Raw genomic sequence first — 27,925 nt, 5'->3', positions numbered from 1 at the left:
GGGAGGATCGTATTTCCGTTATTCCTGGTCTGTACCTCAGACAAGAACTGAGTCAGCTTTTTGAAGTTTTCCTACAGAAAGAGGACTAAGACGGCAACACGTACACCTCTGACAACACACTCCTTATGATTTGTCTTCTCAGTGTTGCCATAATGTTTTCAGTTGTTAAATACTAAACTAAAACTAAAAGCAGATAATTCAGTGTTGAAATATTCCACAAAAGTTCCACATTAAGAAAAGTGACCCCAGACAGTCTACGAAGGTGTTTTTCTGTCCACACAGTAAATATGATTCAAGAATCACCAATTACAGGATTTCAGCTAAAAAAAATATTCACATATCAGCTTTCTCTAGATTTAAGTCTTAATGAATAACACGTTCATTTTGTGAGTTACATTCCCCCCCGTGAGTCAAAGAAATGATAAAGCAAAGTATACTTAAGGGCAGACCTCCCATGATATTGCCAAATCACCACCGTATAATCTCTCCCTTGGCCTCTCAGTTGTGGTCTGGTTTTAAAAAAGCTCAACTCAGCTCGACTTGATATAAGCTGTACAACTTACCAAAATTATTACCACATAATATCAATCAAGGTATTATTTAGCTATTAGTGAATCAATTGAATCTAAAATTCAAAAATAAATGCTCGTGCAAAGTTCACACAAATACTTTATTGTGTAAAAGTGTACAAAGATACAGCTTGTTCACTGATGTCACTGTCAACAATGCAGAGTGATAGCAGTTGTGACTTAGAGATACTAATCCCCTCAGGCTAACGACCTATAATCAGGCACTTCACATTATTATATAAAAATAGGTTACTGCCTTTGTGGAGCTGTTCTTATTTAGTGTCACATTTCCTGCTGACATCACCTTCTGCTCAGGCTGTGAACCCAGCTTATCTGAGCTATTGCCTGAAAGATGACACGTGAGCACTACAGCAAACGTCTGATCTACAGTGAAGATGGATGAATCTCAGTGCTACAAACCTACATAAATCACCTTATAGATCACATGACTAAGACATTCTTTACTTTGCGTTACAGTGCTGAAGCTCTACACCTTCTCCAAAGTAGCTAGTGGAAACCTCACATCTTGAGTGGAGGTTTATTTTCAGTTCTCCAGCAGCTCAGCCGACTGTATTTTTATGTCAGTTCTGCATAAATCAAAGAGCTTGAAATGCTGGAAGAGGAGCCGGATCCTGGATATAATTACATGCGGTGGATTTTGTGGTGATCCATGAACTGTTTGAGGTTCTGCAGGTTGTCCCACCACGTGAAGAGGAAGGTCTCTGCAATGAGACTGAACCAGGGCGTGATCTCCAGTTCTTTGCGCTTGGCCTTCTCCAACATCTCCTTCAGCTCCTCTTTGCTCACATAACAGTGGCTTTTGATCTCATTGGGGTCTGGATTCAAGTCCACGTCCTGTGGAGAGGCATAAGAAAGGGTTGTCTTTGATGCATGACTGATAGACAAAAGGCAGACTCACAGACAAATGAAATCCAGATACACGCTACATCAAGATAAATGAAAACAGCTGTCTGTAAAGTTAATTTGCTCAGGAGTAATCATGTTTTTGCTCCATTCCTGCTTCCTCTAAGCCGGTACTCTCTCATATTGTCTGCACCTTGTAAACATGAGGCCTCTGTGCTCATACCCAGAGCTGTGTGCCTTTGAGACCACATTAGGGATGCTCTCTATATGATACAGAGTCATGAGCCATTACTTGCACATACGCTGACCTCATTATAGGAAAAACTGGACATGTTTAATGTGAGCTTAACTTTAAATCATCATGGAATTGTATCCGTATCTGTAGAATACCTTAAAATTTAAGGTGATAATGTTCAGTTGTATGATTGTGGTCAGTGACTCACTGAGCTAACATGCACCTAATATATGTGCATTTTGATTTTTGCATGCCAGTCACAAACACACTCATTAGAGCAGTTTCACCTGAGGCAGGTCCACCTCACATCAGTGTCCTGCAGAGTGGCCACAAGTTAGTCTGAAGAGCTTAATGATTACATCCTGTGTACATGAAGCATATTCCTAAATGAAGCTATTCTTTTAAATCCACAGAACTCATTTACTCAGAGGTAAACTCAGGCCAAGGCTTGTTATTTACACGGGTGAACTGAAGCTGTCACATCAAGCCTGCACACTGTGTAAGGTAGATTTAGCCTTTCAGGTTAAAACAAGAATCACTGAGTACAGTGGATATAAAAGTGTACGCATCCCTGTTAAAATGCCAGGTTATTATGATGTTAAAAAAAACAAGACCACAAAAAATTATTTCAAATCTTTTCCCACCATTAACATGAACTTTGACCTCTGCACAATTCAACTGAAAAACAAACAGATCTGTTGTGGGGAAAAATATGAATAATTAAAAACGTACAATAAGGGAGGCTGCCAAGATACCTACAGCAATACTGAAGGATGTGCAGGTATCATGCTTTGAAATTGATTTTTATCAGCTGGAACTGGAGCTTTAGTCGAGGTGGAGGGAATTATGAACACCAGTCGCTTTTGGCTCAAAACCTTCAGTCATCTGCTTGAAAGCTGAAGATGAAGAGGAATTTCACCTCCAATGACCCCAAGCATATATCCAGATCAAGATAAGAAATATTTTCTTTTAGTGAAAGTTTTGCACAGGAGATGACCTCACAATCTGACAGCTGGAGCACTTTTACAAGGAAGAGTGGGCAAATGTAGCCAAATCAAGATGTGCCATGCTGATGGATTCTTACCCAAAAAGGGTAAATGCTGTAATTAAATAAAAAGTTGCTTCAACAAAGTTTTAGTTTAAATGTGTGCATGCTTATGCAAGCAGCCTATTGTCCATTTTTTGTCTTTTAGATTTTTTCCCATAACAGATTTGAATGTTTTTCAACTGAACTGTGCAGGTTGTATGCACATAACAGAGGGGAAAAGCTTTGAGGGTCATGCACACCATTTACATCCACTGCATACATTTGTATCTAACATATACTACAGCACTACCTTCTGCACAAAAAGGATGTAGTCAATCTCATGTTCTCCCCAAACCCCATCGGACTGGGCCTTGTAATGGATTCTTGTTAGGTATGTCATTTCATCTGGAGTCACCTGAGGAGAAATAGGAAAGCGGAGATCACACACAAGCGAAGATTTGCCACAATCCTTAGTAATCCTCTTCCAGTGTGGGTAGAAGTCGGAACTGAAACACACACCTGCTCCATGGGAACACCCAGCTCTGCGCCGAGTCTCCTCTGAGCAGCTCTCCTCACCCCCAACGCATCCTTCTCCTCCAGCTCACTGTCTGTGTGTAGAGGATGACTACAGCATGTGTTTGTGAAGCAGCCTGCACAAAAAACACACACAGAGACACAGAGGATTGTTAAAACCTATAAATACTGCTTAGCCTCTGAGGGGACCGCAGGAGAATTTAAAAATAGTGAGACCGACCTGGAAAAGTGATTTTGGCGTCAGACCTCTGCTGTAAAAGCAGCTTCTCCTCGCTGTTGAAAATAAAGACGCTGAAAGCTCTGTGCAGCAAACCTGTTGGCAAGAACAAACAACATGCATAGAAATGAGTGATGCAGAACAATACCTGTGTGGATCTGTGTGGATCCTAATGTGGAAGACAGGCACCTTTGTCGATGTTGGAGTTGAGGTGGCAGTTTTTCTTAGTGTCCGCTCCGATCTTGAGGTCGTTCTCGTCGATGAGGATGCACATCTCGGACAGAAGCTGCACCTGCTTCTCATCCAGGTGATCGGTGGTTACTTCGGGCATTCTGGCTGCAGACTGCAGGTGTCTGACTTTACTGCAGCGCACAGGGTAGCAAACAGTTCATGATTCACCAATTTATCAGTGTTGGCTTTTAAATGGCACTTTTCATTTGAATGACAGGCTTCACCATTGTATTTTTTTCTGTAGTTTTACAGTAGATGAAAAAAGGATTATTGTGAGGTGCTTCTGAAAGTTCTAGAAAGTGGACCTTGCGTTTTATTCCAAGTTTAGGATTCAATATTCACACTCAAGGAATATTGTATAGCAATAACACTAAAAATCCAAAATCAAGAGACTCCGTGAAATGATCAAGAAACCCTCTTTGAAACAGTGAAACACATGAAACGTTGGTATCTTGCTAGTTCTGTATAGCTTTTATATTAAGACAAAAGTTTACTAAATACACCTGCTACAACATATAAAGCATGCCGTACTGGCGACAATATACTGAGGATTTGAGCCACGATCATAACAGTGTGTTCTTTAACCATTATGTAAAGCTATGTCAAGTGCAAGACTTTGTTTTAGACATAATTTGGCCTGAGTTTTGGTGGTAGCTGTGATAACCCGGAGCATACAAACAAACGCGCTGCGGCACTCAGCTATCAATAGCCCAAAAAACAGCGTTACTTCCTGTTTACGGCTAATAAGCTTAACCGTTAGCTAGCTTTTAAACTCAGTATTTTGGGCCTGTTTCAGAAACCTACGTCCTTCCATCTTACCTGGATATCGCTCTGCCGCAGGTAGTAACAGCTGCGCATGCAGGTCTGGATCGCCGCAAAGCGCCTGTGGTGGCACAAGGTGCGTTTGATTTCAGCACAGCGGCTCCCTCCCTGGATAGCATCCGGAGGACCGCCCACACAGCCCGCGCCATGGCCTGAGAGAAACAGAAAACCAATCACGGGGACCGGGGGTGTGGCTGTCGGTAAAAAAAACGGCCAGGATCGCAGTGGGTCAGGATCGGAAGGTTAAATCAGGCTTCTTGACAAGGTTATTCTGCCAGATTACCACCACTCTATAATTCAGATATATTTAACTTACAATGACACAAGAGAGAGAGCTCGGCTATCAAGTGCTGTTCAAACACTCGATTTTTTAGCATTAAGGTTCCTGTTTTAGATCAAGTGCAGTTCATGTTACATCCATATAGGAAAGCCATAGAACTTAATACAGGGCCTAACCAAAGGCCAGTGACGGGATCAAAGAACTGTAATAAGTGTTCTTTTTTCCAGGTGTTTGTCCTTACCTGATAACTAAATCTAGTATATTACTTTGAGTCTGAGTCTGCTACTCGTATATAACAAGACTCCAGCAGTGTTGTCACTGGGAATGCACATGCAGGCCTCCAAGGTGCAGGCTCGCTTAGCAAGCCCACTATGTCCCTTCAACTGAATTCTACTGATCTGTTTTGACTGTAAGTTACACTGATTCATACAATTCGGTAGTGAAACTCTCAAACACCTACATTTCCGGTAAGTTAATGCAGTTCAAGCTCCATTAATCATTCCAACTAATTATTCACATGATTGCTTCTGCAACAGGAGGACACTGAGCCGATACGGTCAGATTTTGGGAAGCATCTTTCATGTCTCTTTGAAACCAGTACAAGGTGATTCACCAGGTGTACAGCTAGCTTTAAAGCATGTCTCTACTCAAAAATGGCAAAAACAAATAAAATGAAAATGTGATGAGGCTATTGTGCTAGTGATCCACTTCTACACCCAGGAAAATGCCTCTCTTGTTTTGCCTCTGCAATCTAACAGAGACATTTTTGCACTTTTATAACTGTGGCTACACCTCTCCATAAGTGTACTATGCATATATGCTTATAAATAAGTTTACGCAAACACAAGTATGATTGCGTTATATTAATCGAGTGTAGTTATGTATTAATAAAACATTAAAGTTACTTATTTTAAATTTTCATCGTCAAAACCTTCCTTACCTGTTTACTAAAGCTATCTAGAGAAGGTGAAGAAAGAAGGGCAATACCAAGTTGTACCACGAGATGGTGCAATGAATCCATCTAACATTTATTCTACCTGGTAACTCATATTTTTAATAGTGGCCACACAAAATAAAAGGAATAAAGGAGCAAACAAGAAGTGAAGTACAAATCCCCAAACACTCCAAGTTAAAATTCAATTGCATAAAACAACTTTAAGGTCTAAGCTGAAAATGGTAACGACCCAACAGCTCCGTCCCCGGAGACTCTGCTTCATGTTTTCCTCCAAGCCCCGACTGTCAACACGCCGTCAGACCACTGCACAGCACATCTGCGCCACCCAGGCTTCTGTCAACTGAACATAAGTATGCACCGGCTGTTGTATATACACGCTACGGAGAAAGCGACAAAGCATTCAATTACTCACGAAAGCTGTACTTTCTTTAAGGTTTGCAAATCACGTCTTTTACCGTGTTTCGACGGTGTTTTAGGGCGCAGTCTGTCGGAACGACTAGCGCTTCCAGTTACTAACCTCACGGCTTTTCATTCGTTGTCCTCCCAGCCGCGTGACAGCTCATTGGCTAACAGAGTGCAAACACGGTCTACGTTACACGGAAGTAGAGTGCACAAATAATATACGTCATGTGTCAAAATTTTCTAATAAAATTCTGATACTTTTTGTTATAAAACTATAATTTATCACCCATTTTCCAAACTAATGAGTCACAGCCTTGTCAAAAATGCAAACTTGTTAGCGTACACGAGCTCGTGCGACGTTAGAGACGATATAACCCGTCGTGTCCTTTAGCTGCTGTGTGCTGTTTGGTCTAAGATGCTGCGAGGAAGCTGATATGTGGCAGTTAGCTCGTGCTAGCGTTTAGCTCTAGTAATTTCTCGGGCTGCTTGGCGTGTATAGATTCAGTCAGGTAATGACAGTGGTGAGTGTCGTCTTGTTTCGTGTACCTGTATATCAAAATGATGTCAAATTACCTTTTAATTTTTCATAGGTAGTTAATAGACGTACTGTTTTATGAATCGACGCGTTCAGGCGTGTTTACCGTTTCCAGTCTCAGTTTCACGCTCATATATATAACGAGCGAGCTAATATTTATTACACATCATTGCCTGCCCTATAAAATTTCTGTTGGCTTATATTTATTACCCGTTGTCCTCTGGCTTACTATCATACTGCGCTATAATAACGGAAGCAGCGGACATACAGCGCTGCAGAACTTCAATAACATCCTGTAATTAATGTGGTAATGTCTGCTGACAAAGAAATGTACGATTTAGAAGATGATCGGGTCTTTCAGGCTTTACTGGCTGTCTATTGTAAATTCAGGCGACACCATTTACCTCGGGACTCTTTATTAATTGGACAAATGCACTTTCTATATCTATTACTTCCCTGTGTAAAAGAATAACGTGAACACATAGTTAAATTGTTGGGATTTTTGAATGGATTTAGAATTTAAGTTGTTTTACCTTAAAGAATTCATGTAATGGGGTTAAACCTGCATTTTCCTTTCTTTTCACTGACAGACAGGTGGCGATAACTGAAAGCCTGAACCAGCCAACCAAAAAGTCCAGCCAGTGTTTACCTGTTTCTCAGGTAGGGTGTGAACAGGGGGCAGGGCCACCCACGAGGTAGGAGGGATGCCTGTGGAGGGCGGAAGCAGCAGCGGCTCTGCTTCAGCTGCCCGTCACCCCAAGCAGAAGCGCAAGGCTCACAGTTTGTCTATCAGGCGCACCAACAGCACAGAGGAGAGGCCGGGAGGCATCCAAAGAGGAGACATGCTGGATGGACAGGTGAGGGGGAAATACACAGAGACATGGATCCATGGGTTTTCTCATTTACACACAAGCAACAACAACAGCAGACAAGCAATCTATGTTAACTTGAAGTTTTGAAGACAGCGTAATAACATATGTTAGGTGTAAAACACACAGTTTCACTTTAAAACACAGAGCAGGCTGTTCTCGCATAATTAGCATTTTTATTGTTAGGCTGTTTTGGTGCGAGGCTGGTTCTTTCATTCGCAAGAGTACAGTATGAGCCGGTTAAGCAGCATTTCTTTTATTTTGTACTTGCAACATCAACAACGCCACGCTTTCATGTGTTTATGAGTTTCTTCCTCTTTGTGAAACAGTAGCTGCAATTTCTTAGTTTTGGGCAGATATTTCTTAGTCAAAAAGTTAATGCTGTCTCTGTCCTCTGTGGGTTTAGACTTTGGTTACTCATTTCTTTGTTTTAAAACAAAGTACTCGCCTGTGTCTCTGGTATCAAGTTGGTTATTAACTTTCTCCAAACACGGTTCTCTAAATTAGTTCTACAATTGATTTATTTCTTCCAGAAAAGGGAAGACTGAGAACCTGTTCACGAGCAGCCATTTCCTGGTGCAGACCAGTTGCTTCTTCCCTTCTGAGATAATAAAAACTGTTTCTGTTTGATCAAGAATATCCTGGTTGTTAACTTTTGGGAGTTGGCTTTACAGCGACCTTATTGAAAGACATCTCCCAGATAAGACCAACAGATGGTTTGTGAGTGTTTCACATTGTATTGACAGGTCTCTCCTATCGGGGGAGATGATAGACAACGTGTAGATGACGTTGGATGACCTACTTATCAGTCGCTCTCAAAAATGGGATGGTTGAATTTGTCAGTGTGCGAGACCATGGAAATCCTTTGCCTTTTACTTTCTGCGCTTTGTCAGCCACTAAAAGCAGAGCTCAGCTTGCACTCGCCTGTTGTCTCATCAAGTTTTAATATGGGCCGCTTGTTCAGGTCTGATTAGTCTTTTCAACAGTCCTTTTTTGTTTATTGCCAAGACTGGCTGGCGCTGTGTATGTACCTCCTCTATTCCCTGCAGCACTAGCTACACATACACAGACAGTTTTATGGACCCATATTTTACACAGAACAGATATTCTTCCTCACTTTTAACGCTGCCGGCTTTGGCCTGAGTAAGCTGCAGGTTTAAGTGCCACTACTAAAGCAGCTTTAAATTCACAAGGCCTGCCTGTTACTTCTTAAATGACCTTTATTTATTTGTTTGGGCTTTTTTTGATAAAGTGTGTGAACGTGGTGATGACAGAATGGTCATGCGGCTAATGTCATTGTGCCAACCGGTTGTTCTTTTTAACACGTGCCTCAGCTGAAGGGTGACAAGTGAAGTGTTTGGTATCGTTGTCTTTTGGACGGCTGAAGGACTGAGCAGCAGCGCTCAGGGAGCTGTGAGACGCAGCCTTCTGAATCTAGTGTTTTCATGGCAGCTTTTATGTGTCTTCACATGCTAGTCTGGTGGTCAGCTGGTAACTGGGTACATCTAGGACTGCACCATGGAGGTAAGTTAGTAGAGGCTGGTTGGACACTCCTGTTGTGTAGTTATTTGTTTTTAGCTTGTAGCTCTGTAGCTCAAACTGTGGCCAAGAGTTCGCACAAGTTCATCTGCTGCCCGATTAAATCGCGTAAACACGTGTGTTCAGTTAAACGTTTTACCTTTAAGAGTCGCAAACTTCACTTCCGACTGTAATAACAGAACATTGTTGTTATACAGTTCTGCATTTTTGGCATAGCATTATGCTACATTATGTTACGCCACACTTGAGGAGGATGTGGAGCGAATTCCTGCTCTACATTCCTGACCTTGAAGCGTGCCGTGTGTATGACCTTACTGTGTGTTTGGTTCTGTTTTCTGTCTGTCCAGGACTCCAAGCTGCCTCTCGCTTTGCGGAGCAATCTTCTTGACCTGTTTGGTCAGATTGAACGGGAGTTTGAGAATCTCTACATAGAAAACCTTGAATGTGAGTAACTGACAGTGTACGCATCAGTACTCATTTACTGAGTGGACGTTTTCAGTGTTTAAATACTGACACGTCATCGCTGTCTTACGTTGCAGTACGTCGGGAAATTGAATCACTGAATGAGCGGCTGACTGGAGATGGACAGGCTGTTGAGGGAGGAGACCCCACCAAGGGAGCCTTGAAAACAAAAGGTCCGTAATTTCCAACACAAATCTATTTAAGTCTGTAATTTACACTGAGTACAGTTAATAGAAGTCTTTGGAAATTGAAATGGAAAATACTGATTGTGTTTAAAGTGGATATCTCATCCCATGGTGGCTGAAGTAATCTCCCTGGGAGCTGATAAACATAAAGATTTAAATTGGCATGTTACTTATGTGTCATCTTTGTGACAGACTGTCGTAAAACAGCTGTACACATATTTGCAGTTGTTTTTATTTTTACCTTTAGGAAGCCAAACTGTGTTTGTTCTTTGAGTTACTGTGGTTTAGTCGCGATGCAGATAGATAAATGGTGACTTGTAGGGCGTTTGTAAATGATTAAACTGCTGATTAAAACTCCAAGAAGTTGTTGATCACAGTCCACACAGTGTTATCGCCACAGGCTGAAGACAGAGGAGTCGCCAGCATCACAAAGGCGGTGAATTTCGCCGGCTGAGTGGCACCGTAACACCCACAAAGGCGTGTGGGACTTTTCAGTAAACTGATTTCTCCTGCATTGATCTGAGAGATATTACAAACAGTGGTATTCCCACTCTGTCTCTAGCCAGCTTTTTGTGTTCTGCTTCACATCCATGTCATGAAATTTCTCAAAAAGTATCACAAAAAACATTTTGGACCCAAACTACCAGGAGTCCAGGAACATAAATTGAAGGGAAATGTGCCCCCAAATCACGCAAACATACGATAGCATTCGAAAAGAAGAGAAGTACAAAGATATAAGCAACTAAATGTTTACAAAATTATAGATAATACCAAAATAACTTTAAAATATTCAAGATAAAATAGCGAAGGACACGGATATTTTCTACCTTTAAAAAATGCTGTAACGAATAAGAATTAAAGTGAAGGTTAATGAAAGCATATTAGTACAACAAAGTTTAATTTGAGAGGTTTTATCGGCTCTCTCAGACAGGCAGACTCTACCTGCACAGCCTAAAAAGACAATTTTTTTAAACTTCTTTTTATGGCAGATGTTTGTACCAGCTGTGTTTGTTTATGTTGTGTCTATATGCTGACCAGGCTGCAGCTGTTTTTTCTTTGTATGATGGTACAGGGTGAGTGAACATTTTCTAGGAGCTAATGTTTACTTGGATTTTACTATTTGGGCATCCAGCAGCCTCCATAAGGTGAAAATACTCTCCAGTAACCCTCCGCCTGGCTGTGTATCCCTGTTTTTAGTAAATGTGTTGCCAGCAGTTACCTCGATTTTCACTGCAGCATCCATAGTTTTCATTTGACTTCAGAGCTCGAGGCACATGCCCACCTGGAGGGCAAAAACAGTATAGCGGCCCTTTGAAAGTCTATAAGTTTAACTTATCGAAAATACCAGAAGGTTCCTGTGCTATCAGATGCACTAATAAGCATTAATTTAAAGCTTCACCTTGTAAATTCACCTCTCCTAACCCTGCCTTACAGGCCAAACGTACCAGTCCCTGTTTCTCCTCAGCAGCCCCGGCTGTCAGTGGTGTCTCAGTTAAACTGTTGGAACAATTTACCTGACATTAGATGTATGACAAATGTGACAAATTCATGTTATTGGAACTTTTCTGACCCTACACTGTAAATTTCCACAAGACATGAGATTGGAATACATATGAAAATACATGTAGCTGTAAGCTTCCAGCCTGGCAGCAGTGCAAGGTGAAAAAACCCCAAACACTTTAGTCCTGCAGTACTACTGAGTGTCCACTATCGGCTGTCATGATGGAGTAATGTTTTGCCCACCAGGTTAGCAAGTTGGTCACATGACTGAAATCTGTGAATCACTACAAGATGCCATATAAAAATTGTACAAACAATGATGACACGTTCTGTAAACTGATCGATGTTCATTACTGCTTGGGGTGAGACACTCACATAGGTCAGACTTATGTAAACCCTCTGTTATGACACCTAATATCCTTAAAGCCAGCCTGGATTTCTAAAATAAGCTCAGTTTAACTGGTGATCACACTTTGTGAAGCTGAGCTCTCGACAGTATTTTCACAGCTCCGTCCTTGCTGGACACGGGGACATTTACACTGCATAAATGTTCAGTGCAGATAGTATTAACAACTCAAAACTAGAAACGCTCAACAAGGCTTTGTATTGTCGAGGTGTGTGCTATTTTAAAATCTTGACACTTTACGAGGCCGTTACTGCAGCAGTGAATAAAAGCAAGCAAGAGTTCTGTCACTGGGTAATGAATTTCATTCATTGTTCTTTGTGTCTCTGTCACACAGCCAGCCACAGCACCAGTCAACTGTCACAGAAGCTGAAGACGACCTACAAAGCCTCTACCAGCAAGGTACCTGGCACAAGCCACGTTAGCCTGTTCAATAGAGCTCGTAAGACGTGTCATGTGTGTAAATATTTGAGCTTTTGGGATTCAGGCCTGTGTGAAGTAACTGACTGTGGAAAGCCCCTGTAATGCTGAGTGAGAGGAAGGAAGAATCTTCCTCTGAGGAGATCATAATCTGTTTAAAAAATGTGGGTAAACAAATAATTCACTGATATGATTGAAGATTTTAATCACAGGCGTAAAAGAAATCGTGTGTTTACTACAGCATTTACCACAAAATGTCATCTCCCATGACTTTGTCCTTTGTAATCTCTTGACTTTCTGACACAGTGCTTGTACACTTTCCAGGGCAAATTAGGTGGACCTCGCAACTTCAGTGTGGCAACATGGGAGTTGTGGGGCGGAGATTCATGGGTAACTTCCTGAATGCTCTGTTTGCCACTAAGCATCATGGGGGAGGCGGTGGTGGCTTGAATGTCTCTTTAACTGCAGTCTGAACTTGACTCCTTCTCTGCTCTGCACTCATACTCAAGTCATTTGGGCAAAGCTGCATTTGTTAGATGTACAAAGTGTTACTTTTTATTTTATTTGTTTATCCTTTTTTGTATCGTCTTTCATTACTTTGGCGATTCTTTGAGTCACTTTTCATCAGCTATTTCAAACACCGTGTCAGTTGGCTACAATTAGCTTTTTGCTAGATGAGAAGATCAAAATCAGTCCCAATTTTGGGGGGAGCTGACGTTAGTAGCTGGATAGCTTAGCTAAGCACAAAGACTAGGCCTAAAATCTTGTAATGAGGAAGCAACAGTGTATTGCCCGAAAGGAAACATAATACATCTATCAACAATGATTTCTGTGGAACGTTTGTGCTAGTAATTTCAAGTTTCTGCTGGTTGTTTAAAAAAATTAGTCCGGCACAAGATCCCTGCCTTCATAAAGTTTTGTTGTTTTTACTGTTAAGTTCTTGCACAGTTCAAACAATTGATATAAAAGATTTTGTGTGCCAGGAAGCACATTATGCCTTGTTTTGACTGAGCCAGCTAGCTGTTTTTCCTGTTTTCAGATTGTATGTTATCCACAGTTAACTGGCAACTTGACCAGTGATTAGTGTTTTGTGTTTTTTTTTTTTTTTTTTTGTGTGTGTTTTTTGTTTTTGTTTTGATCAGTGTTCCCCTGAATAGGCTTATGTTGGACAGGTCTGCTTTCAGCTTCTTTTTGTTGTCTTTCCCACACAGATGTTGTTAGTAACAATTACTATTATTCTGCCTTTGAAATTAACAGATAGTTTTTGTAAAACTATTTCAGAAAATTTGGATTTTGAAAAAAAAAATAACATCAGATTTTTTCATTAATCTGACAAATTGCTGCCTTTTGTCTTATAAAGTTAGATGAAGTGTTTCCTCTCTAATTGGTAAAAACCTGTATCTGTACTTGCCATCAGGTTACAGATGAAACATCAGCAGGACAGCTGATGCCCTCAAGCTAGCATCGCCCGACCGGAGATATCGCTAGCTCCGGGACGTCGGGCTAGCGATTTTGCGAGCCCTGAGCAGTATCGCTTCTAGCATCTTTACATCTGGTTAAAACGTTCAGGGCTGATCTCTGTCTGATCGAAATCTGTTGTAATGAAAAAGCTACCATATTCTATCTTCACTTTACCTACTTTGCTCTGCTCCTCTCCACATTCATGCACACACAGTGAGAGCAGAGGAGAGGAAACTGGTGTGAGCTAAAAATTACACGAGTGCAGATAAAATGAGTAAAATAGAAAAATACCTAAAATAAATATTTCTTTTTTTCATTGCTATATTTACAGTAATAGGAGAATCATTTTTCTCTTCTTTTGTGTTCTATGTAAAATGCTGTTCTGCTTTTTAATGCAGAGAAACACCTTGAATATAGCCACAGTGAAAAGAGCATTGAGGGAATCAAGAAAAGGCTTCTTTAATTAACCCCATGACAGAAGTAGCAGCTATGTACAATACCACTAACCTCTCAGCTGGCTAAGAAACATGACCAAAAACTAATTTTGGAAAGATGGAGGGGACTTGAAACTAATGATCCTCACTAACTATAGCTTCAGTGTTGTACGGGGTTGACATTGACTGGGCTATTCACTCATCTTGTCTGCTATTTTGCTCTAACAACAGGAGGTGTATAGTAAGGTTGCATCAGAGTGCAAGGTGAATATAAACACTCTGGACAGGATAAGAGTTTATATTAACACAGTCTGGCACTCATGAACCAAATACTTTGCTGCTGCTGCATCTAATGTCTAGCAATGTTGTTAGCTTGTTGCTGTGGTCAGCTGTCTGCAGCAGCATGTAAAGTACTGGCTGTGACAGCTCTGTGACAAGTGAAACTGCACTTTAGTTTGTTTATCTGATAGCCTGCAGTGACGGGTCCATGTGCAATCAGACCACTAGTTATTTTTAGAGGTTGCACCGGTCGTTTACAAGGACAATCACAATCTGTCCTCTCGATAATTTGATACTCTAGTGACATGCAGTGTGGCGCAATCTGAAATCACAAATATGGCAAACATAAAAGTGTTGCAGTGTACAAACACACTTGGGGTCTGTATCACAAAGCCAGTTTAAATTATTCTGATAAGCTGACATTTAACAATGAAAATGTATAACTTTAAATAGAGGAACACAGTATAGAGATATTCAAATAACTTCCCGATAATATAACTAATGTGTTTAGACAAACAGAATTACCACAAAGTGAAGTCTTTTTAATGTGTTTGGCATTTTCAACATGAACGGTTATAAACTGATAAACATTAAAAACAGTTAAAAGTTAAGGAAGGCTCGACCTGCCAATGCAGAGGGTGACCAGCGCAAAGAGTCTGTGCTGAAAAATAAAACAGGTACGCGATAATGCTGTAATGTTGCTTTTGTAATTAACTGAATTCATAAACAGCATGCACAATTAATATTCCATTGTAATTGGTTATTGAACTTCAGTTTGTAGTAAAACCTTTTTTATCTCTGACATAATTATCACCAAAAGTAAAAACGACTTATTATTCTTTGCTCATCTCTTTAATGAAAACCTTTGCCGTCATTATGATCATGTGGGAGAAATGTCAGGCTGGCTTTGTTCCCATGTCCTTAAGTTAAATTGCTTTGGAGCTATTTAGCTGTACAGTTAGGATTAATGACACCTCAAAGAGACTTAACCTATTTCCTAAGAAGACGCCTTTCCAGGTGACCTTGTTTTGTGATACACACCCTTGATCTAATCTGGCAAGCAATACATTAGCTTTTACTGTGTTTGACAACGAGTAACAGTTAACTGGAAATACCTGTATGTAGCCAGGTGTTGGTTAGGAGTTATATCAGTATTTATGGAGCCTAAATGAAGCTGTGCAGTAAGACAGGAGAACTACAAGTTAAACTCTACATATTCTTATATTTTGTAATCAGTGTAATACTTGTGTCTGCGAGCCTACTGTTACTTACATTTTTTTAGTAATTTAACTGAGTGCTGTTAAATCGTTTTACTTTTCTCTCCCTCACACTCGCTTCAGATCGTATCCAGTTTCAAAGCCACCACCGGCTCCCGGGCTTTGTGCCAGCTGCTCAAGGAGTATGTGGGCCATCGGGATGGGATCTGGGACCTCAGTGTCACCCGAACTCAGCCAGTGGTGCTGGGCACTGCCTCTGCAGGTAGAAAAAAAAGTCCCTTCACAGACTATATAAATCAATCATGATAGCTTTGTTGTACACACAGGCAGCATGTGGCACCCTAGTTTTAAATAAGAATAAATAGCAAAGACTAAAGGTGCTGCAAGCAATATTTGCATCATTATATCTTTGTCAAATTAATTGTGATGCCTCGGTGCAATTAGCAGAAAATGAGAACATAAGATGATTGATTACATCTGTTGATGCAGCGCAAGTAGTGTTTTAGTATCAATATTTATCCAAACCAGTCCTTCAGAAACAACATGTTGGCCTCGTTTTATCTTTAAGGAAGCTCGTTAAACAATCCAGAAATTTCTTACCACATCCACTCAGACTATACAGCCCATTACATAAATGCAGGATCATACAGCGTGAAACCATTAGCTGGTTACTGTAAAAATGGAAATGGCTGCATGTTGTTTATACCTGCTCTCCCTTAACAGACCACTCAGCGCTGCTGTGGAGTATAGAGACGGGCAAATGTCTGCTGAGGTATGCTGGCCATGCAGGATCAGGTAATCACAGCCAAAAGCTTTATTTGTCTACAGACATTCACAAAGTCCATACAAAAAATTATTCTAAATCGTTTATATTTTTTCTAATAGAATGTTTTAATAGCCTGTCTGAGTGCTTATAATAATATCTAGTGTGACGTACAGCCTGTCGTGCGACATCTCTTGTTAATAAACACTGGCTCATGGCAGAAGCATTTCGAAGCTTATTCTTAGATGTAACACTGTCTGTCAACATTTGCTTACACGGCTTGTTAGATGACGTCTCTTCATTGTTTCCTTTGCACAGTCAACTCCATCAAATTCCACCCCACAGAGCAGATGGCACTCACAGGTAAGCATTTGAATGCATGTTTGACTTGTCAAATCGACTACGTTAAATATAGCATCTGTTTCAACAGGTTTGTTCTCCTTGTCGTCGTTTCAACCGTTTTCTGCTGCATCTGTTGCCTCCAGCAGTCACTCGTGTGTAGATGTGAGCTGTGCTCTTTGTTGATTTGTACTTTCCACAGCCTCTGGGGACCAGACGGCTCACATCTGGCGGTACATGGTGCAGCTTCCAGCCCCACAGCCACCACCAGATGTCAGTGTGAGTAGCTTTGAACTTGTTCTCTTCCCAGTGTTTCTACAATAGGTCACTTTACTCTCAAATGAATCAAACCAAAACAAGACAGGAGCTCGACTGAGCTTTTGTTTTGCGTCTTTCACAGGCTCCGTGCGATGAAGACCAGGATTCTTCAGACAGAGAGGAAGGCGAGGTGGATGGCGAGGGCCCTTGTGAAGTGCCCACGGTCCGGGTTGCTACTGCAACACTCAAGAGCCACCAGGGCGTCGTAATAGCAGCTGATTGGTTAGTGGGAGGCCGACAAGTGGTGACAGCTTCCTGGGATCGTGCTGCCAACCTGTACGAGGTTGAGACTTCTGAACTGGTTCACACTCTCACTGGTATGTAATGGCAGAGGAGTTGTAAACAGAAGTCAGGGTTTTTATTTTTCTTCCTCATTAGTGACACTCTAAAGAGGAATTAATACAGTTCAACCAGACTGTTATTAAAGGTCAAATATGAAACTACAGACATTTTATCTTGATGCATGCTCACTCATCCAGATAAGGAAATCCCAAAAAGTTGATTCTGTTCATCTGGACGTAGCGTTTTTAGTGGGAAAACCACTCATCCAAGTGACTTCTTCAGTCTCAGCTGACTGCAGGTTTTCCCAACCTTATAAACAGTACATTTGCACAATGACTGAAACCAGCACCACTGATGAACTATGGGCTGTGAGGTCAGTTATTAATATGCAAAATCTCATAACCACTGATCAACAAGCACTGATCAATGACCATGAGTACCATTCACAGAGAGTTGGGGAATGGCTGCAATCACAGCGTTGTAGGATGGTAAAAGATGTACCCTTAGGCCCCCTCCATGATTCAGAGATGGTCTTTCCCTTTTCCTTGACTCCTCGCTCGAACCAGCGTTCCTCCCTGTCCAGGATGTGTACATCCTCATCACTGAAAGAGTGTCCACTCGCCTGTAGGTGTAAATAGACTGCAGAGTCCTGGCCTGACGAGGTAGCTCTTCTGTGTTGTTCCATCTGCTTAGCCAGGGGTTGTTTGGTTTCCCCGATGTATAAATTATGGCAATCCTCCTGGCACTTAACAGCGTACACTGTGTTACTCTGTTCCGATCCTTGGGGTTGACCTGTTTTTGGTGCAGCGTGTTTTGGGGTTTGAAAGCCACAGAGACCCGGTGTTTAGAGAAAATGTGTTCCCTTTCAGTCGATTCACTTGGTACAACACATAAGTATGGGATATCACGCCCTCGCGTATGTGTTGTACCTCGTTCCTCTCCTTCAGGGAACAGAAGTTATAGACATAACTATTCGTTTCAGCTCTTCCAATACTGCTGACACATACGGGATCACTACAGGTTTTTGCTCAGGCAGCAGTTGTCCTTTTCTCCTGGATCGGCTGGAGTGATTGAGCAGTGACAAAATGCTCTCATGATAGTCTTTCTGGTTTAGCAAAACCGTGCACCTACCCTTGTCTGCTGGACAGGTGATAATGTTGTCATCACGAAGCGATGTGAGTGCCTTCCTCTCCTCCATGCTGATGTTTGATGTTGGGTACAGACATTATAAAATCCATGTAGTTTGTGGAGCCAGCTTGCTTCTTTCAGTGTTTCTCAAACTCTTCTTTTAAAAGCTGCCAACTTACAACTTTAAAAAAAGTCATTATTAATACTAAACGATCCAGGTTGAATTTTACTAAAAAGGTCAGAGCAATAGCACCAACAAGCTTTCTTCTTTTCCATGAAATCACATTCAGCCTCATATTTTTCACCTTCTTGTCCACGCTCCACCTGCACTGGTTTAATCCAAAGAAAGTCTGAAGTGTAAAAATCACACGCTGTTGTTTTTGTTGTTTTTTTATGTTGAGATTACTTAAAAAGGTGTGATTTTATGCAACACAATGTGCTGTGTGTGTGTGTTCAGGCCATGACCAGGAGCTGACTCACTGCTGTACCCACCCAACCCAGCGGCTGGTGGTCACTTCATCCAGAGACACCACCTTCAGACTGTGGGACTTCAGAGACCCATCCATCCACTCTGTCAACGTCTTCCAGGGACACACTGAGTGAGTCTTTCTCTCTCACCCGCGCTCCTCCTTCCTGGTTCCCTGACAGATACTTAAATGTGGGTGCAGTCTTTAATTTGCCCACAGGGTGGTGCTGTAGCATCTCACCTCTCCATAAATCCCTCCAACATTTTCTTTTTCCTTCTACATTAATTTACAGACCCTGTTGCTCTAAGCCAAATCCTCCACTTGCCTCTCATTCATTACGGAGCACTTCTCCTCACTTCAACAGTTTGCTTCTCTTTCTCCTCTCTGCTCTTCGTACCTCTCGTTCTCCCTCCCTCTCCCGTTCATTTATCTGTCCGTTTCTGCGTTAATCCCCCCACTCTGTGTAATTTGGCACTTCGCTCGCTGTTAACACTCAATTGCAGCCGCTCATTTCAAAACGATGACTGTCAGGCTTGTCTGTGGCTTTCAATGGCAGTGCTCTTTAAAAGGCACAAGAAGTGCAAGTGTGTGTGTGTGTGTGTGTGCCTACATGCGTGTGCCGGCTGGCTGGCAGCCTTTGATTGCAAGTGGGGGGATTATGGCAGAGCTCATTATGTACGACCCCAACATGTATAATTCCCGCAGATCCCACTCTAATTCTCTCCCATAGACAATTGCTGTAATGAGATTAAGCACCAGTGTTTCACAGTTAACAACAGCCCTCCTCCCCTCCTTTCCTTCCCTCCATCCTTATTTCCTTCACAAATGGCCACTTTCTTTGTGGCGCTGCATTTAAAGCAACAAGTAGACCTTCAGGCAGACGTAATGATTCCCCAAACTTCTGCAGGCTCATTACAGGACTGCAAAAAGCCTAGTCTGTAATAGTATTTCTGCCACTTGACACACGCAGTGTAAATAAGAATGCAGCTGAGCTGTTTTTCAAGTTGCTGATTAATAGTTTAGTATTGTAAATATGTATAAATGGAGGACGATGCCCATCTCAGAAGAACACAACTTTAAAGTCTTCAGATGTCATGTTTTCACTCATGTGGTGTGCATCAGTGAGTTGAAAACCCAACAATACTAATTTAGCTGAGATGTAAACAAGTAACACAATGTAGACTTCAAAGATGAATTAATTGGTTTAGTTTGTTAATTGCTTGCAAATCCATTCTCGGCCTTTTGCTCAGTAATTATTAAATATATTTAGTCCTGTTATTTACTTTATAAAGAACACGGTGACACTGCTGCCAAGTGCCTGTAAACATAATAAGACATAGAATCTGATTAGATCTCAGTGTTGATATCTTGGTGATTTTGCTCCAACAAATATACTAAAAACTCCTAAACACTCGCTTTAATGGTTTGGAGGAGTAAGCAGAACAGGAGTTGAGACAGGCGTACTCTGTTTATCAACTCATGGCTTTTGCTGTATGTTCGGGCGAGTAGGAGAGCATAATGGACAGGACGCTGGAAAGAAGCTCATTGACTCTGTGTGTGTTTTTACAGTTTCCCCACTTTACTACTTGTGAGGTATCCTTGTTTTAACAGTGCCTTAGAGCACTAACAGGTTGCCATTCCTCCTACTAATTTCCCAGGATCTCCAACATGACATAATGGTGTGGCATAAATGGCATAATCTCCCCGTCCCTCCTGTGGAAACATCAGAGAGAGTAGAGTGTGAATAGTTTAATAGGCAGACGAGGTTGAGGGCTAGAGGGGAGACAGCCTCTCGTTTTCACCGTCTTCACTGGCAATTACAGCTAACGCTCCCTGACAGCGAACCTTGGCAGCTAAAAGTGCCGCGCGCCCCCTCTGTCCCGCCACCCCCGCCGTAATTGCAGTGTAATGACAACTGCGCGTGAGCTAACAAAACGACCGAGAGCAAACGAGAAATGACAGCGGACTTGCTCTACAGACGGACTGCCATGTCACGTTTGTCTCTGCCGCCGTCGACAGCTTTCGGTGACATCTGATTGCAGTTTTGGAGAAATGCAACTCTGTACGTATGTGTGCTCGTGTGTGTCTGCATGCAGATGTGACATCCTGTCTCTGGAGGAATACAACAGCACTTACCGGGTTCTCAGCGACTGTCAGATCTGCAGCATGGCAAAATAACAGAGTGCTCTTAAACCTCTTAGTCGTCGCTACCTGAGTATTTTCATTAACATTTTAGGCTTATGCTCTCACCCACTCAACAGTGAGCACATGTTAAGGTTCTTTGAGATTTCCATACATTTAAATGCAGTCATTTAGACCAAAGCCTCAGTGCCAGAACAGAAAACTCCAGTCCACTTATCAGTTTTACGTAAGAAAAATTAACATGCAGTTTGGTGTCAATGTCAATAATACAAAGGAGTCTTACAAACTGTTATAATAAGTCTAGCCAGATCATTTTACACACTGCTTTCATGTGATATTTGCATTTATAATGCACAGAAAAATTTAACGCAGCAACACAAAGGCATTCAGAGTGCTGTTAAAAATGTCTTATCATATTTCGGGAAAGTATTTTCATTTGAAGATTGAGCCGAAGCTTCACATGAAGACTAGCTGTAACTGTCCAAATGGCTTTCTTTGTAGATGCTGAAGCTACAGGTGTGTCCTGGGCTGTGATGTCCCTTAAACGTATCACATGAGGCTGTCATAAAGTTTCTGTTTTGAAAAAGCACAGCCCCAAGAAAACACTCACCGAGTGGCTGTGCACCAGCAGATTGTAGCTTTCTGCCTTCTCGAGATTCACTCTTTCACACACACGAGTGAGTGACAGCGAGATAAAACGATGTATTGAAGGGTCTTTACCTTATAATGTAACGCACCATGAAGTGACTGTTCTTCTGATTTGTTGCTGTAGAAATAAAATTGAACTGAATTGAAATGATCGGTTTTCTTTGTGAGAACAAGTTTGAGTTTCAGATCATCACAGTTGGTCAAAAGTTGGAAGTTTTGCATTGTTCTCATTTTCTTCACATCTTACCTGAGTCATGACACCTATTGTTCAGGAGAATACTGCAGCCTGTACTCGCACGCTCAGTGCTGGTGTAAATCCTACCGAACCGTGGCAACGTCAGTATTTGTGTGCATGAACGGCCATCTCTCGCTTCTTCTCCAGCACCCAAAGTCTCACAAAAAATCTCGACCTTGGTTGTCAGAGACACTGCAAAGCATTAAGTACTACTGAACACTCCCCTCCTTCCTCACACCCATTCTAAAAACCCTTTAACCTTAATCAACCTCTTAATCAATTATCTCGTCTGATTACACTCCCCTCACACCTCCCACCTAACACACCTCCTATCTTTCCTCTTTGCTATCTCTCCCTGCTCTCCGTTTATTCCCAGGTGGGCTGTACCCTGCAATGTCAGAAGGTGCCTGTAGCGATAGAGCAGTTTCTTTGAGCCGCAGCCTCCCTAATAGCACAAAGTTTAGTCCGCTAATTAGCAATTAATGCCATGTCGATTTAAATTGAGCAGAAAGCCAGTTTTACCTAAAAAGATGGGATGTAGAACCCAAGATAGTGTGTGTAGGCAACACTAACCTTAATAAAGAACGAGGAAGCCTATTCAGGCCTCCATGAATGAGTAGGAACAAAATGGAACGCAACTGATGTGTCGTCATATTAAATAGATTCAAAATGCTAAAGATCTGTTACATGTATGGCTAGGCCTGACCTTAGTCCTAACGTGGGGAAAGAGCAATCATGCCTGGCTGAATATAGGGGGGCGGAGGAAGGGATGGGTGTATGCACTGCTGCCTCCAGTGTGCCCAACATTCCTGTCAACAGGATCAACTAAATAAAGTACTGCCTGAATTTGAGTTAATATTTTTGTTAACAATATGACAAAAGAACATTTAAGTTTCCGAACACATGGAGATTTCCACTATAAAGTTAACAGTGGTATCAAATGTTAGCGAGTTATCGCGGATCTATATGTATACTGTATTGGTGTGGCTCCGTTGTATTGGCTCTGAGACTAATAAAAAACCATAACAATGAAACACTTGTGTATAGTTTAGGGGTGCCCAAGCATACATCGAAAGTGCTGCAAGTAATGGGGTACTTGAGGTTACCTCAAAAGGCTCTGAGAGGACGCAGTAAACAGACTGGTTCTTATATAGTGCTTGTGTACTCTACTTGAGTACTCAAAGAGCTTTATACATTCATACAAGCACTTTGCTCTACATTTCTAAGTGCTTCTGTCTAATGTTCACGCTCTGCTGAATGCATCAGGAGCAACCATGTATTACACTTGTATGTATTATGTTATATGTATAATGTTCCCAAACTTCGGAGCATGTGTTTCATCATATTTAATTGTAAACTGAGAGAAGGAAAATGTGACTAAATGCCAATGCATCGAGAGGAAATCATCGTTCACAGCATCCTGATTGCTCAAACACGTTTGGTGGTGTGAATGTTTTCAAGTCATTATTTATCTCTTCACTTTGTCCCGACTGCCGCATCTCTGTGACATCCTCTGTGCACGAGTGAGATCCTGCCAACTTCAAGTAGCAAAATGACACTTAACAATGCATTTTAACAATGCAGAGTCGCATCATAAATGAAGAAGCACACAGTGTCAGCTTTACAGTGTTGTACCTGACACACCCTCTGTGGCTCCAAGTGTCTTTGCACATCACCGTGACGCATGTGTGCGGATCGTGTCATCTTTTATGCATTAACAATAATAGCACTGCCCTGTGGGAGGGGGTGACTAATAACTTGTCACTCAGAAAACTTTCTTCTTTCCGTGACTGGTAGAGATGTGTAACTATGATCTCTGAAATAGAAAACCATACAGTAGCTCATTACCACCTCCGTTTGCTGCTTGCACGCTTTCGTGTGTAACAAGTGTGTAACGCTGTTGTGTGTGTTTGTCTTGCAGCACGGTGACGTCTGCGGTGTTCACAGTGGGTGACAATGTGGTTTCAGGAAGTGATGACCGTACTGTCAAGGTGTGGGATCTGAAGAACATGAGGTCGCCTATAGCAACCATCCGCACTGACTCAGCTGTGAACAGGTAGGTGACAGGAGGAGAGAAACCGTAGCACTCGGTGCATGGATAAGCAGCAGAATGGATAGATGGATGAATGTTACACTTAATTAATTTTGGACTTCTCAGAGGAGTCCAGTGTTAGGTTTATATTGTTGGATTGTCATTTATGCTTAGAAATATATACTCATATATGCTTAGAGTTATATAATTGATTGCATATTGATTGGATGTCTGATCCTTAGCAGTCTGCAAAGACTCTGTGTGCCTTCCAGAGGGTTCTGGCATACACACACATCCTAAGGTCATGAGAGAGGTCGTACCTTCTCTTACTGATTTATGGTATAGAAGGACACCTACTCTGTATCTGTTTTAGTATAAGAGCCCTTTATTTAGGTGGCCCGCTGGACTCCTGGTACCAGCAGGTCTGGGGAGTCTTCACAGGGTCACATCTTGACCCCACACACACACGCAGACAAGGTACTCTTTGTTCACATGCATGCCTGTGTAAGATGTGTTAATGAACCTATGCATATTCATTAACCACAATAAAGAGCAGTGCTGTTGTAGTAGAATTGTCTTGGCGTTCCAGCAGTGGGTTTATGCTAGGTGAACCTTTGCATGCCGGCTTAAATTTGGTTTAAATTCACTTTGTCATTTGTATAATAAATAAGAGTAAAATTTTTTTTTTTTTTAAATACTTGTGTTTTCTATTAGTGACTGGGGATATAAAACAGTGTTTCCCAACCTTTTGGAGCCACGGCACATATTTCACATTAGAAAAATCACACCGCACACGACCAAACAAAAATGCCACAAAACGCATATTGATCATTTTTCCCCACGCACCAGATATAGTGGAATTGGCTCGGTTTGTCCCCAGTGTACCTTTCTGTGCTTTCTTCTGACCACTACTCATGCTTTTCTCCAGGACCCAGGTCAGACTGACTACTTTTTCTTTTCAAATAACTATCTATTGCAGTGGTTCTTAACCTTGTTGGAGGTACCGAACCCCACCAGTTTCATATGCGCATTCACTGAACCCCTCTTTAGTGAAAAATAAAATAGGATTTTTTTCAAATTCAAGACATACATATGTTTTTTACTGGTGCACAAAATGAGGCGTGCATATCACGGCGGAGGCTCTGCCGAACCCCTGAGACCGACTCACCAAACCCCTGGGGTTCGATCAAACCCAGGAACCACTGATCTATTGCTATTACGCGCTGTGTCGTCTCACAGCATGACTATTTTGTAATTGTTTTTCTTCATCTTCATCTTCTTCAGCAGGTAGTTGTAGTGCCCTCTAGTGGAAGAGAATGTAATTGTTAGAGTGCTAATCAGGTGGAACCAGATAATCTTCCGTGCTTTCTGTGCTGCAGGACAGTGGTGGGGAAACACTGGTCTAATAAACTTGTTAAGCATTGTATGTACTGTTAAGGCAGTTAGATGTTCGTATTAACATGGTTATTGTTCCTTATCTTCATCTTCCTTTAAAGTGCACCACACCACCATTTACCAGACAAGATTGTAAGTGTCATCATTGTGCTGCAAACAGAAAGTGAAAATGTGCTTCAGACGTGGCTGGATTTAAATTCTATTCTTTCAGTAAATCACTGACAGAGTCGGTCCAGTCAATCAGGAGAACTCGGGTCAGCAGATAAACTCTGGCTCCAGTTTAAAGTGCGACTACATCTGATCTTTCAGGATCAGCGTCTCTGCCAACCAGAAGATCATTGCTCTGCCACACGACAATCGACAAGTACGCCTGTTTGACATGAGCGGGGTGAGGCTGGCCAGACTTCCACGCAGCAACAGAATGGTAAGAGCAGAATAACCTGGACGGGAAGGCGGTTGTTAGCTCAGCATCAGTTACCATAAACTAAAACCTGTGTGTGTGTGTGTGTGTGTGTGTGTGTGCGCATGCAGGGTCACAGGCGAATGGTGTGCTGCACGGCGTGGAATGAAGAAAACCAGTCGTGCAACCTGTTCACGTGCGGCTTCGACCGGCAGGCTATCGGCTGGAACATCAACGTCCCCGCCCTGCTGCAGGAGAAGTGATCAGAGTCCCTCCGTGTATAGATGGCGCAGCACACGTCTGCACTGTAACCCGTGGCCTCGCACACGCGTGTTTCCTCTGTCGAGCAGTTTGGTTGTCGTGTGCTTCACAGCTTTCCAGCAGTGAGCTACAAGTTCAGACAGTAATTGCTCCTCAATTACTCTCACATAAAAGCCTTTTCATGTCATCTGAACACGCGTGTACGAGGCCACACAGCCGACCTTCTGCGTCTGACCCTTCACTTATTTAGCATGGATCGTGAATTGTGACAAGGCTCGTCCGATCTGTCCGCACCCAGCCTCCTCTATATATTTCTGACCCGTGTGCCGCGGGGCTGCCGATCACGGCACTGTTGTTTAGTTACTGCTGAATCGTCGCTCTTGCATGTAGATAAACTCAGTTTGCAAATGTTACTTGTAAAGTCACAAGAGAATAGAACCGTTTGTAGAATACGATGTGTAAATAATATATTGTGGCCTGTTTAAAGTGACCTGTGTCGCAGGTTGTTGTTAGCTAATGTGTCTTACAGTTTGGCAGAGACAGTTCTGTGATTCTTTTATTTTATTTTATCCTTTTGGTCAAATATTTGGAAGATTTCTTATCGCAGAAACATATCACAAATGTCCGTCATATCACCTGTGCAGCGAGCGGGCTGCCGGGCCAGTCGGTGAGCGCTTCAAACGGCGTCTGAGGCGTTGTGGGAAGCTTTTGACAGATTGAGATTCGCTCCCTTGCCTGTTACCTTTGATGCTTTCAGTTTCACAGCCAGCCTCCATATTTCCAGTATAGTTGAAACTGTAACTCTGCCTTGTTCTGTGTTTACAGTGGATTTTTATTTTTTTTAAACATGTTGCTTTTTTCTGCCTTTTCTGTGAGGATGTAAAGTGTCAAGAGCATAGCAATAATGACTCTCTGTAAACGGGAATGTGTTGTGCATTATCATATTCCAGTATTCCCTACGTGCTGCTGGTGTCCATAAGCTCAGTATAGACTCGTCCTCTTTAGCTTGCTGCCAGCTCCTGAGCCCTGCGTTGCTGTACTGTGTGATCCTTAAGTGAACTTGTCAGGTCATTTCTGTGCTTCAGTTGCGCTCCTGTCAACATGCTCTCGCAGTTTGTGTTGAGCCCTCAGTCTTCTATAACTTCCTGCATCTTTGTCGCTGACGGCGCTTTTACTCTCTGCACGGAGCGCTCTTTATCCAAAAACAGAAGCAATAACCCAGCTTGACTTGATGTTTCTGGTGCTCGGAGTGAAGTCCGGGTCTTTCTTTTTTGTTTTCTTCCATTTTGAAATCAGTGACTATAACTTGAAATACACACTGAATCTCAGTTTGAGTTCTGACTTGCCTAGAAATAGGCTTAACTGGATTCCAGGAAGCTTCAATTGTTACACTTGTGCAATATTTTAAACATGAAGTCATGCTGTAGTTTCTCACACGTTTAATCGACTTCAGTGCTGTAAAACCCACACAAAAGGCTCTGTACCTGTGTGACTGCTGTAGCTGTAGCTCGGTGTATAAAGGTGACTTACTGAAAAATCTGGCTTCAGACTTCACTGCTGTTTCTACCCACAACACAAACGGGATGCGTTCTGAAGTAGCATGAATCTGAAAGTGTAATAATCTTATTGAAATGCCTTACATTGCATTGAGGAGAAAAAACCCGGTGCATGGGCCTTATCCATCCAAGCATCAGTGCACTTTTCCAAATGCTTGTTAAAGAACTAATTGTGTTCCCGAGCGCAGCAAAGATAGGATTTTTATTCCTGTTTCATTCAGGGAACTCAATTTGGCGCCCACCGGTATCAGTGTCATTTTAATCTGCAGGTAGAACGGCACGGCCCGATTCGTGCCCCGCTTATGAATTTCAACCTGGAGGAAATATGATTTTGGATTGATACATTAAATTATTGCGTGCCAGGCTGCAGGGGTAAAAAAAAAAAGAGTGGATGGGCTTTGCTTCACTGTAGTGAATCATATTCACCTCAAACTTCATTATGTGATCTACTTTGCATACTTTATTGTGACGGGTACGTGCTCTCTTGACACTTGCCAATAAAACGTGTGATTTCCTTTT

The 27,925-nt window shown here is 42.0% G+C and overlaps 2 protein-coding genes across 10 annotated transcripts; one reads left to right on the top strand and one right to left on the bottom strand.

Annotated features, from left to right (window-relative positions):
- Positions 1 to 651: 651 nt before the first annotated feature.
- On the bottom strand, positions 652 to 6,281 carry idi1 (isopentenyl-diphosphate delta isomerase 1). Of its 5 annotated transcripts, none has more exons than XM_084938869.1 (7): positions 6,252 to 6,281; positions 4,497 to 4,651; positions 3,636 to 3,808; positions 3,450 to 3,542; positions 3,215 to 3,345; positions 3,006 to 3,110; positions 652 to 1,424 (listed from the first exon to the last, which is right to left on the bottom strand). In XM_084938869.1, the coding sequence occupies exons 1-7, from the start codon at positions 6,264 to 6,266 to the stop codon at positions 1,212 to 1,214; spliced, it is 885 nt and encodes a 294-aa protein (XP_084794995.1). In that variant the 5' UTR covers positions 6,267 to 6,281; the 3' UTR covers positions 652 to 1,211. The 5 variants fall into 5 exon arrangements, with proteins under 5 accessions (XP_084794995.1, XP_084794998.1, XP_084794996.1 ...); XM_084938872.1 differs by having other exon boundaries at positions 6,190 to 6,271; XM_084938870.1 differs by having other exon boundaries at positions 4,497 to 4,693; positions 6,147 to 6,265.
- Positions 6,006 to 27,925, top strand: LOC146379945 (WD repeat-containing protein 37-like). Of its 5 annotated transcripts, XM_084938868.1 has the most exons (15): positions 6,368 to 6,657; positions 7,262 to 7,528; positions 9,427 to 9,523; positions 9,619 to 9,714; positions 11,967 to 12,031; positions 12,374 to 12,439; positions 15,564 to 15,702; positions 16,164 to 16,235; positions 16,522 to 16,566; positions 16,745 to 16,821; positions 16,943 to 17,177; positions 18,728 to 18,869; positions 23,684 to 23,818; positions 25,499 to 25,613; positions 25,721 to 27,925. In XM_084938868.1, exons 2-15 carry the CDS (start codon positions 7,376 to 7,378, stop codon positions 25,850 to 25,852), a joined length of 1,569 nt encoding a protein of 522 aa, XP_084794994.1. In that variant the 5' UTR covers positions 6,368 to 6,657; positions 7,262 to 7,375; the 3' UTR covers positions 25,853 to 27,925. The 5 variants fall into 5 exon arrangements, with proteins under 5 accessions (XP_084794992.1, XP_084794993.1, XP_084794994.1 ...); XM_084938866.1 differs by lacking the exons at positions 6,368 to 6,657; positions 12,374 to 12,439 and adding an exon at positions 6,006 to 6,084; XM_084938867.1 differs by lacking the exons at positions 6,368 to 6,657; positions 12,374 to 12,439 and adding an exon at positions 6,042 to 6,167.

The sequence above is a fragment of the Perissodus microlepis genome, chromosome 9, assembly GCF_051167445.1.
Source record: "Perissodus microlepis isolate ML-2025 ecotype Zambia chromosome 9, ASM5116744v1, whole genome shotgun sequence".
Classification (NCBI taxonomy): domain Eukaryota; kingdom Metazoa; phylum Chordata; class Actinopteri; order Cichliformes; family Cichlidae; genus Perissodus; species Perissodus microlepis.
The sequence above is the reverse complement of the archived record's forward strand: the minus strand, read 5'-3'. Positions and strand labels throughout refer to the sequence as shown.